This window comes from Tauraco erythrolophus, chromosome 15 (genome assembly GCF_009769465.1).
Source record: "Tauraco erythrolophus isolate bTauEry1 chromosome 15, bTauEry1.pri, whole genome shotgun sequence".
Taxonomy (NCBI): Eukaryota; Metazoa; Chordata; class Aves; order Musophagiformes; family Musophagidae; genus Tauraco; species Tauraco erythrolophus.
Window position 1 is genome coordinate 7,340,431 of NC_141479.1, and position 12,051 is coordinate 7,352,481.

General features: G+C 37.4%; 1 protein-coding gene across 2 annotated transcripts in view; it reads right to left on the reverse strand.

Moving 5' to 3' along the window:
* Positions 1 to 11,136, reverse strand: part of ADCY7 (adenylate cyclase 7) — a 30,750-nt gene extending 19,614 nt beyond the window's left edge. For both annotated transcript variants that reach the window (XM_086620845.1, XM_086620844.1), the window contains exons 1-8: positions 10,877 to 11,136; positions 9,364 to 9,564; positions 7,164 to 7,328; positions 6,261 to 6,410; positions 3,830 to 3,978; positions 3,408 to 3,519; positions 549 to 676; positions 139 to 297 (exon numbers count right to left, since the gene is read on the reverse strand). In XM_086620845.1, coding sequence (XP_086476971.1) covers positions 139 to 297; positions 549 to 676; positions 3,408 to 3,519; positions 3,830 to 3,978; positions 6,261 to 6,410; positions 7,164 to 7,328; positions 9,364 to 9,564; positions 10,877 to 11,047 — 1,235 coding nt within the window. In that variant the 5' untranslated portion in view covers positions 11,048 to 11,136. The remainder of the gene's footprint in view (positions 1 to 138; positions 298 to 548; positions 677 to 3,407; positions 3,520 to 3,829; positions 3,979 to 6,260; positions 6,411 to 7,163; positions 7,329 to 9,363; positions 9,565 to 10,876) is intronic.
* Between the last annotated feature and the right edge of the window lie 915 nt (positions 11,137 to 12,051).

Below are 12,051 nucleotides of genomic sequence, written 5' to 3' on the forward strand. Positions count from 1 at the left end.
AGTACACATTTGTACTATTTTCATCATCCCATTACGAGGATTTGTGTCACGGCACAGTTACAAATTCCAGACTCATAAACCAGGATTATGAAAACCACGATGACAGAGTGAATCAGCACCAGCAGGGAAGATCCTCACCCAGGTACGCCGGCGGACTCCATGCGGTTCGCCAAGGACACGTCGTGCGACCAGACGTCATACTGCCACTTCCGGAGGCCAATCACACCGCACAGCACATTCCCAGAATGAATACCAACCCTCATGTTGATATCCACTCCTGTGGCTTCTCTCACCTGCCTGTGGAAAGAGGAGAGTATTAGAGCATAAGTTACACCTTTGATTTTCTCTCCTCCTCCTGGAGTTCTGTCAAGGTTTAGTCTCCTCATACACTTAGTGCAAAAACAAGAGATGAACTTATGACCTAATGTGTAACTATCCAGCTACAGCTAACGAATACACTTCGAGTGTTGACAAGAAAATTAAGAATTACTTTAATTCAGTATCTTCACAGCCTCGATACATTAAAAAGCTATCTGTGCTATACTTACTTTATTGCTTCACACATGTCGAGTCCCATTTTAACACAGTTCCTGGCGTGAACTGGTAAGGACACAGGTAGGCCTGAGACACAGTAGTAACAGTCTCCCAGGATTTTTATTCTCATGCATTCATTCTCCTGTGAAATTACAGTAAACATATTTAACAGAAAAAACAAGCTGCAAGCAGGCTAATGACACGAAAATTAGGACTTGTCTATATAATTTTGAGAAAGTCAGGCTTCATTCAATTCTTGTTGAAGCAAAGCTTACTTCTCTTTTCCCACATCCAAATGTCTAGATGTTGCTCACTGGAGGGCAACAGAAATGATCACTTCAATCATTTCTGAAATAAAATCATCTTACTAGTTTCTGACTTTATTCTCAGAACTGTTCATCACAGAGAAACTCTAAATAAAAATAAAACTGTCCTAGAATTTACCACCTAAAGGATGAAATCTACTTAGCTATCTTTTCATCTTTATTAACATCTGAGTTACAGTCAGTTTGTTCACCTTTTCCTCAATTTTCGCATGGCAGCCTCATAAGTAACATTGTGCACTGTTGTACGACCTGCACAAAATTTAGGGAGCAGTTAGGAATTAAGATGCTGAATCTGCTAGCTTTGCAGAAGCAAAATGATTAATTTTTGTTTCATATATGACAGAAGAGGAAGCTGGCACACACTACAGTTTGCTATAACTAATTAAAAAAAACCCAACACAATACTATCTGGCAGCAGAAAACTTTTTCTTAACTGCAACAGAGGATACTGCTGCCCATTACTGGCTGGAGAGAGGAAAGAGAAAAACCAAAGAGCTCCTCATGCTGTCTTTTGTTAAAACATTACTGAAGAATTTTAACTGAAAAGGTTGCAAGCAAGCCAGGGCCAATTCTGCTAGGCTGTGTAGTGTTTGACTGATGAGTAGAGATGGTTCAATTTGGGCCAGCTGACAACTTCAGCTGCCCAGCCCTCCTTGCTGTGGGAACAGCCCAGCAATTCTCCAATCAACTCCAAAATCAGCCCAAATCCGTGGCAATTTACCAGACTAAGTTGTTCTCCCTCATTGGTCAAAGTCTTAAGAGAACATCCATCATTCTCCACCATCTTACGCCATCCAGAAGGTTCTGAGCATTACAGCAAGCAATGAGTTAAGATAACCCTGTGCTTCAGTTTCTGAGATCAACGGGGGAACCTAGCCCCAGATTAGAGCTGTTAGACTTCAGTACCCAGCTCCGTGTCCAGGTTCGCCATCCACTTATCAGGTAAATTGGAGCCTACAACATTTTTACTTTCTGGAAAAGATGACAGAATAGTCCCCAGCAGAACAAAAATGGCACAAAAAAGGCAGAAATCTCTTACAGCTCAACCAGAGTTGCAAAAGACCTTGATTCACTAAATCCAGACATTTTTTAAACAGTGCCAGTTGCAGATGAGAGTGAGAAATTAAAACATCATCACTCATAATCTGGAATCTCTTCTGTATCTGAGGAACAGTTGCAAAAATGACCAAATGTCTTGAACTTCAGCTTCTACTGTGGCATAAAAAGCTTGTGGCAAGTAAGACGATGTGACTTATTCTCTGTATTCTTAATAGCTGCTTTGCAACAATACAATTACAATAGTCAGTATGACTCTCTTATTTACCAGTACTTGAAGTTTTAACAGCAACTGAATCCATATAAATGCAAAGATTAGCAATGTCATTTAGTCAAAAAGGTTAACCAGGATTTTAGCCAAGTTTTAATCAGTAATATGTTTAAGGATTTATTCAACGACATCCACAAAAGTTTAATTTAAAGCAATTCCACTCCTCTGCTATATTAATAATTCTAAAGATTTCCCACTTTTTCTGAAAAATTTTTTAGAATTTCACAAAACCAAGATTTTCCAAGTCCATTAATTTTCTAGTGTGCATTCAGTACATCCAAATATGGTCAATTATGAAATCAAATCAACATCTTTAAACCATGGGAAGTTTTGATAGGTAGTCACTGGTCTTGACTTATGCTTTACCAATGCCAAATTTCAAGAACCAGAATTTGCGTTGGTATTTGGGTTTTTATGTCACATAGGATGTAACAAAATGCAGCATTTATTTTCCTAAAGACATATTTGCCTCATAATACTTAACAGAAAAGTCGATGGATATGACAGAACATATACCCAAGATTAGGGACAGTTTCAGAGAATAACAGAAATCATCACGCAGAGTCAATCAAGCAAACATGTATATGATACAGTCCCTGTAATCTGAGAACTCAAAAGCTGAGTTTGTGATTACAGTTGCAAAGAAATTAACCTCAAGCAGCACTTGGAAGTGTAAGAACTACTGCCAGCCTGAAGAGTCTGTAGTAAGGGTATGTCTTAATAGGGACCATTTCAGTCTGCTTCCCACTCTTATGCTTTTCTCTGAGTGTCTACTACTAATTACTACTCCTGAGCTAAAAAACTCTTTGGTGTGATGCAATACGACTGAATTTATGAATTTAAATGTGTGCCTGAGAGTTCTCCATGTGTAGAGCAAACAAACAACGCTTCTAACTGAACACAGCAAACCTCCTCAATAGAGCTTGTATACAGCACCTCTTACAGCCCTATTACAATGATTCATTGCCATCAGACAATTTCCTGAACAATACAGATAAACCTCCAGACTCAAGAATTGGAATTATAGTAACAGCTTTCTAAATTTCTCATTTTTGTTTTAAGTTTTGTTTTAATGTGATTTTGCTACTTAGCTTTAAAGCCAAAGCAGTCTTCCCTTCCTGACTTCAGAAGTACCAACTGCCTTCTGTCTTGTGGAAGGGATTTCTCGCTTTTCCAATGGTGGCCTTTATCCCTAGTGCACAACAAACTACAACACCTACCTTTGCAATCTGATCAAACTTTCCAAAAAGTTCATTCAGCATCACCACCAGTTCCTTAGGAGAGCAGTCACTGGCAAGGCGAGTAAATCCCACAATATCTGCATAAAGAATACTAGACAAGAACAAAAGGAAAAACCAACATAACCGAAATATGAAGATATGTCTATTCCACAGCTTAAATACTAAAATGCATTTAATAGAAAGCATTTCTGTCTTTGGAAAACTCCAGAAAAAAGGGTTCTAGTACCTTGACTGTTTTAGAAGACAGCACATCAGTTCAAGGCACATTATCTTCCCACAACAGGAAAGAAGCTCACTTCAGCATCAAAGCCTACCTCCAAATTTTAATTTCACTGGACCATTTACACTGTTAAGAATGAGCAGCTTACATTAATGCAATTACTTCTAGAGTCTCCACTTACCTAACATTTTGGTGCCTTTTTACATATAGACTGTGGAAGTTGTTGTCATGCATTTGCCTATTATCATTGGTTTCCTTTAGTCGCTCTATGATTGCTAGCTTCATTTCCATAGAGATATGAGCTGGCAGTATGGATAAAAGCAAATTTTCCTACAAGGAAACGGGAAAAAAATTCATCATGCAAAATCCTTAACACAGAATTTTAGTGACTGCAAGAAGGAATTAAAAAACCAAACAAACAAACAGCAAAACACCTTTATTCAAATAGCTTTTAACTAATGCATGTCAGGTTTTCCAGAAAAGACTTTTACATTTCTGTTCTCGAAAAATCACTGATTTTACAGTTAAGTAAGGGTGATGCACGTTTTTTTCTTCTGTTCTTTGTGATCTAGATGAGACATCTCTCTGTAACCATAAAACACACAAAAATTCAGTATTCAGTACTACAATTTCTGGATAAAACAAACTTATTCTGTCCACCAGTCTCGGTGTTATGTTAGCATCCTCTGCTAAAGCTTCTGGTAAAAGCTTACATTTGTAACGAACAATCTATGCAGCGTTAAAAGCCCTTGTGAATTCTCAAATGCTGGAAAAGCAGTAACAGATACAAAAGCATCAACAACCTGCTGCTATAGCTTAAATGAACCACGAACTGGTGCCACTGAAATAGAGTCGTTCGAACTTGATGAGAATACAGATTCTTCAAAAACCATTTACACTGTTTGAGTATTCAGTGCACTGTTTTACACTGGTTTTGACTTAAAGGCCTGTTCTTCAAAGACAACCCTGCTAAGTTGCTGGGCAGAAGAGGAAGACAAAAAAAAAAAAAGAGTACTTTTAACCCAGGAAGCACTCTATGGTCCCAGAGACAGAGTCATCACAGGAGAGGAAATGTTACATGGAGCAGCTACAACCAGGAACTTTTTCAGATGACATCACCAGCAACGAGTAAAATGCTGTCTCTGACCAAATCTTTGTCCCCTGAATAACTGATGCAGCAGTACATAGATGGCAGTAGGCTGCCAGGGCTGCTTAACCAAGTGTCTGCCACCAAAAAGAAATACCTTGGGATTAGAGCGGGAAGTCGGAGTCCTCGAGCATCAAGTACTGGACTACAGTAGGTAAAGGCAGCAGTTTAGTTTGAGACTGTCCCCAGAAACAGAAAACACCTCCTTCCCCTCCTCTAGCATTTCAATACTAGGAGAGTCAACCTTGGGGAACGATTTAAACTGACAGCAGAGCCCCAGTGAATGTAACGGAGCTGTTCGAGACTAACACATTACGCAGTTTTCAAAGAAGTGATGATGAACCCTGAACCGCATTTCTCACATTATTTTCAGAGAAAAAGTGGGCGGCAAAAAGGAGACTCAAAATTGTGTGACAAATTACAACACAGATGAAAAGCAAGCTGTCCATAGACTTAAGCACATCTACACTTCAAACAAGCAACCATTAAAAAAAACCAAACCACCACACACATCCACCACAACCCCATGTAAGTTACCACATGGCCCAAAAAATGAGAGCACACTGCCTGTGTAAGCTGATTAAATGCTTCCCAGGCTGCTGCATGGGGGAATTCTGCCAGGGCTTTCATGCAGATTTGTCATCTCATCTCACCAGATTAGCATCAGAGGACAGACAGCACTACCAGTGTGGCATTTTCTTCTTTTCAATTCGATCAAGTCAGTCACTTTTCAGCCCCTTCCTTTTATCTAATGACTGGTGGGCAGGGAACTCAGTACACACCAGGCTTGTAGAGCTGCTGTTATTAACCCTACTTATACCAGGATAAAAGAGGAAAGGTGCCCTAGTTTCAGATTTGATACTTCTTCACAATCTTTCCTCAGTAAGAAATTTATGTTCCTTGCTTATTCTTTAACTATCACTGGAGTTAATGAAAATAAATGATGTCATACTCAAATACTATAATCTATTATAGGACTTTTTTATCCCTTAGGCTCCAATTTTCTCCTTCTTGCAAAAGAAAATTAGTTTGTGAAACAAGAAAATACAAGAACAAATAGTACTTTGGAATTCAAAACAAAAAAACGTAACCAAGGTAAGCATGAAACTAACTGTTGAAATTACCTCACAAGTATTTTTCTGGGCACTAAGAGCATGCTCTTTTAAATTACCTTGGGCTAGTCTCAGCAACATTTTATATTGGAAAAAAGGTAACTAAAATAACTGGCAATTACATTCCTGTTACAAATACTGTGATTCTCATACAGACAAGCCACAGTGAACAGCTTCCTCCCCCTTAACTTCCTTCTTTTGTTACAAATGGCACAGCTTTTATTTTCGACACTAGGTGGGTATCACAAAGACTGGACCAAGCCTTTCAACATGCATTAGTCACCAACCTTATAAATTTATACAGACTTTAGAAATGAAAACAAGCAATTCATAACATGGATTAGTTCACTCACTTGTTGCCTCTTTTCAATCTTCAGTTTCATTCGGACCTGAATGCACTTTAATGTGTATCTGTACAAATCCCACGAAGCGACCTGCATTTGGCGTTTGTGAAATGCACCCATCAAGTTACCACAAAGAAAAATGACGGCATTGGCAAGCAGCTGCACAAGAAGAAAAATATTTACCTACTGCAGAACAGTCATTGATACTTCACCTTCACAGGCCACATTCACTTTCTCTTACCCTGTCACACACCACATCATAGCATTTCAATGAGCCAGGATGTACCTGGGAAATATAAGCTAACTTTCAGTCATGGCCATTCCTGTATGAATATACAGTAGGATAATGAAACAGAAAATTCTGCTATACCATTTAACATTTATTTGCAGGCACCAGTGCTTGATTTAGGGAGAAACCAGTCTCCGAACTGATGCATCAGCATGCTGTGTGAAGCCTGACACACACCTGCATCAAAAGAGCTGGGGTGCTCCTTTGAACACACCCAAAGCACCCAGTGGCACTCTCAGGTCCTGCTGACTCCAGCAGCAATGTCCCTTTAGATCCACCCTGTAGGCAGTGCCAGATGAAGTTAGATAGGACCCATCTGAAACAGCACAGCTTGGGAAGAACGATCATGACAAAGTTCGTCATATTTTGAGTAACTTAGTTAAAAAATTAAAATAATAATTCTGCTTCTTCCACTTAGGTGAGAAAACCAAAATGCATTATAGATGAAAAGAAATGCAATTTTATGAAAAGCATACAAAACACATTGGGCCCAAGCTCCAAATCCATGAATTTGGAACATTCACGTGGAAGTCTGGCACTTTTCTAAACAAGATAGTTACACCAGTGTCAAACAGTAATACAACTAGGATATTTAATTACTTTACCAAGTAAGTTTTCCATACCTGAAATAGAATGGATTCCTTATTTTCCTGGGAAGTGATGCTTACCACAATGCTTAGAACAATAATATGAGAGAGAGCAGAAAGAACACTAATGATGACAGCACCTCTCATCCCAAAAGGTAGCATGGTATAAACTGTGAAGATTATGAATAGAAAGAATGGCACCTTTGGAGAGAGAGAAAGGGAAAAAAAAAAAAAAAAATCACACATACATGTTACTAGGTGCCTGCCAAAAATCACTACAAAACAAGGAGGAAAGTAGCAGGATTCTTGCTTGTTTTCAGGCTGAACTATTAAATACTGACGTTTCAAAAGCACAGTTTAAAACATAAGGGCAGTGGTAGTCCTGAAAGCTTTGAGGGAATTAGCAGCTATAGATTCATAGATAAGACAGTTTAACATGACATATCACCTTTAATTTTTTCAGTTGTCCTTGTCCTTCATCCTGAATTTATCCACTGCAGCTGAAGATGCACTTTGCACATCATGTATTGGGAACAGTGTGTTGCAAGGACAGCAATACTGAATAGAATCAGATTTCTCACCTTTTCCAAGTTACTATTCTAATTTTAACATCACCTGATCACATGTGTGTGTTTACTCCATGTTTGATAAAAACCAAAAATCCAACTAATACTTACTGGTGCTGACACAAGAGAATAATCATTATTGCCACTAACTACGTATTTAGCTGCACAGATTTTACAAGATGCACACCAGTCCACCAAACTGCTAAGGATCAGAAGGAATGTCTGTAAAACTTATATCCATATTTATAGATTTCTTATAGCGTTTAGCTCATATATATGAAAACTAATAACTCTGATCACAGGAAAATATTGCAGTGTTCCTGGCTCAGCTCCAGCTCATCACTGCAACTCAACTTGTGCCATTCCAGACATGAGCTTCCTTCAAGGAACTCTCAAGGCCCAGACTGTACTTAAAGGTTTTGCCAGAATAGATAGCTTGGTTGGAAGAACAGCAATAAACAAACAAGCAAGCAAATAAAAGTTTTCATTCAACAAAAGTAATCTTTTCATGTTCACCTTTACCATTTTAACTGGACTATAATAATCTTTTTTCTGCCAATCCTATAATCCCTATCACACAATGTTCTGAATGCTGTGTAATAGTTTTACAAGCATGGACAAGCAAAGGTCATATCTGCATTTAAATAGTATCTTAAATTCGTGATAAATTCAGAACTTGAGATAACTGAAACGAGCCTATTCACTTCTACTTTCTAATCTAAGTTCTCCTTATATTTTAGGCTTTAAATCAACATTAATGAATTATTACCACATGACAACAGCATACGACATTGGCTTGCAGCACTGAAAGCAGCAAAACCAAATCTTGCTTTGTTACATGTTTGTACTTACAGTTAAGAACAGTAAATTTTGTTTTTTCCTAAGCTAATAGCTTCTTCCTTAAGTTAAAAAAAAACTGAATAGCAACTGTAAATACACAGTGCTGGATCCAGGCCATAATACAAATCAGATTTTGGTTGTTTAACTGATAATTTATATTTTTCTTTATTTGAAATAAAGAGGGGAAGGGGAAGAGTCAGTAAAACAAGATAAAAAGTCATTTTTATTTCATTAAAAACTCTTCAGTTTACATTATGAAAGCTTAGGAGGAGTTTCCTACAGATTATGATATTTTTGGCATCATGAAATCACCCGTCTTCTGATCAGAGATACCAAGCAATGAACTTAAGCCACACCCAGCTATGCCAGGATGTGTCATTAATCCTTATTGTTCACTTCACCTCTCCCACTGATTTGAAAACATGCTCCCTAGGGCACACCCAGCTCGAGAGTCCTTCATATATTTCTTGAACACCACTTTGACCCATATAAATTAACAAAGCAAGTATTATTTATGAAAAATTCTCTCAAAGATGAATTCGTAGTAATTAAGATCTAGTAAAAATCTTAAATAAAAATACAATTCAATTACAACTTAAAGATGCAGTTCCCACCTAGACTTATGCAATTATCCAAATTTCTCAGCTGAACTGTATTGTCACTATTATAAAGAATACAAACTAAAATTGATTATAATAAGCCAATAAAACCAATTTAGGAAAGTGAAAGTTATGCAGTTATAATATTTAGGGGGGAAAAAAAAGCACACACATTCATATATACTGACTACCAGTTCTCTGTAAGTACCTGAATGAAGAAGACATACATACCTGTTCCCACAGTTGATAATCATTTTCTTTTTCAAATAGAGATACATATCCTACGATTAAGAAGCAAATCCAAATCATAACTCCAAATAACGTTAGCCATCTCCGAAACAGGGATTCAATACATAGAAGTAAGTACATGACTGTAAATATGACAAGAGCAGTACATACTGCAATAATGAAGGCAAGATGATCAGATGCTTCCTGGAAAAGCAAATCAAAGTGTTACATTTGTTGTTAATGATGTTACAATGAAACATTACAAGGCTGTTAACCTATATTTCTAAATGTCCCGGTTAGAACAAAAGGAAAATGCATCTATACTGCCCTGGAAACAGCTCAGACAGCTTTAAAATATGCTAACTTGAGTTCCTAAGTCGTCTAGCTGTAGCAGCATTAATAGTTTCTGACATTCACACATACCAAGATAATATAATAAATACTATTATAGATATCCGGTCTACTCCAGTTTCACCATTATTATCTCCTAAATGAGTGGTTTTGGTTTTGTCTTGTAAGCTAAGTTGTAACTATACTACATTGCACAATGCAGATGTACCCAACGAAATGCATTTAAGGAGTTCAAACTTTGCTAAAAGGAAGCGTAACAGCTCTTTTCCTAAGTTTGACAGGAGAGGACTTTTAACAAAAACAGTGCTGCTACTTCTTTCCTTTTTTTAACAAATAAAAGCTAAAAGAGATAGAAGTGCAACTGGTAAGATTAGATTTGCTGCTAATGAGAGACTTCAAGACATTTTATCATGAAGCATGGTATCTGGCAAGTAGTGTTAGAAGGCAACAAAGGATTATAACAGCTTCCTTATTACCTTTTTACAGCATTATCTTTAAATCATCTCCCATTTTTACCATGTAGACTGGCTTAAGAACACCTAATTTCTTTACAAAATATCATACTATGCTACACAACAAAAAAATCTTGAAGTTGCATCTTTCCTGCGACTACAAAATCCCTACCCTTTGCTGACTATTGATTCAACAGATCACCCATTGTACTGGGAGATTCCTGTTGTGGTTTTATTAAAAAAAAAAAAAAAAAAGAATAGGAATTAATATCTACAAATCCTTTTAAAAAGAAGTCACCTCGGGAATTCATAACCCATGAATCACTATATTATTTTACATTTCTTATATGACTCTAAAAATAAAATAGGAGAAATGCAGGACATTTTAACTTATGTTCTTGTTCCTCCCTTTATTATTTATTTACTATCATAGGTGCCATTTAGCATAGATTATGATTTGTTTAGAACATATAGGAAGGAAAGAACAATCCTTATAGTAACTGCATGTGCCTGACAACACTGTCTCCTCTTTTCCCTATCCCTTCAAAAACATACACAACATTAAATACACAATTACTTGATTTCTTTCAAAATTGCAACTTCGAGACTACGTGGCTCAAAAATATTATTTAGTCAGAAATGTTTTGTGTGCTGTTAAAGTGATTCCTCATCATCTTTGAAAACATTGAACACAAAGAAAAAAGTATACTCACATCAATGACAAAAAAGATTATAATCAGAGTAGTCCAGAAGATGATTGCAATGAAGAGCAGCAATAGCAGGAGTGGGTGCTGCTGGCTTGTGTAGCGGTACTTCTCATAGAGCGGGTCTGATATCCTGCAGTCATCATTTTCATTGAAGAAGTATTTACCTTTAGCTGGCATTTTCTCCCAGGTTGGCCACTGTTTCTCTCAGTTCCCAGAGGACACAGTAAGGCACAACTGAAGCTACTGCTTCAAAGAGCAGTTTTGTCTTTTCACCACTGCGTCTGGGATCTTTAGGCACATCAAGTAACTCACGTTCTCTGATTTTATTTCTCATGAGCGTTAAGTTCAGATTTCCAGTGCAATCAAGAGGAAAACGAGTTAGTCTCCCCAAAACCACAGGCAATTCATCATCAGCTCTACACAGGAATTGCTACATCAACTTGTATTTGTGCAGATAAGAGTTTCTGGCGTGGTGGTTTTTTAGTTATTATTTTGCAAGTCTCTAACTCCATAAACTCGAATCTCACTTCCTGGGATGAAATCTGTAGAGAGACAGTATTATAAAATTAATGTATTCTGTTTAAGTGTACCGAGTGATCCCCAAAGAGGGGGGAGGAAAAAAAAAAAAAAGTACATTCCTTAAACTTCGTGTCTGCATGCTCTACCAAGCAAGCAAAAATTGTTTCTTGCTGGCAAGGTGGAAGCCCAGCATTCCTGTGCGTGGGCAATGCTGCCCAGCAGCTGCAGAGGCAGGGCTCAGGCAGTGCTCACCAAAGGCTGCTCTGCCCACACCACTGCACTCTTCTCTAGCAACTGAAACATTTTTGTATGAAGAATGGACTCAGTTCCTTTAGTTTCCTGTTGAGTAAATGACCTGCGTGTAAACAACCCCTGTATGTATGTGTATATATTAAAAATCTTGAATCATAGTCCACATTGTTTGTATTCTTTTTCAAAACATGTATCTTAATTTTTAAGAAATTCTTTTTTTATGCCTTTCACACTTTAATTAACAGGCATGGAAAATGAGAAAAGAATACAGCTGCCCAAACCAAAATTCAGTAAACTAACTTCTTTTCTTTCAAAAAAAAATAGATACTTAACATCTAGTTCTATATATTTCTTTCAACTCTAATTAATACTGTTTCCCAGGCAATAGGTGTGTTCTGTTAACACTGAAC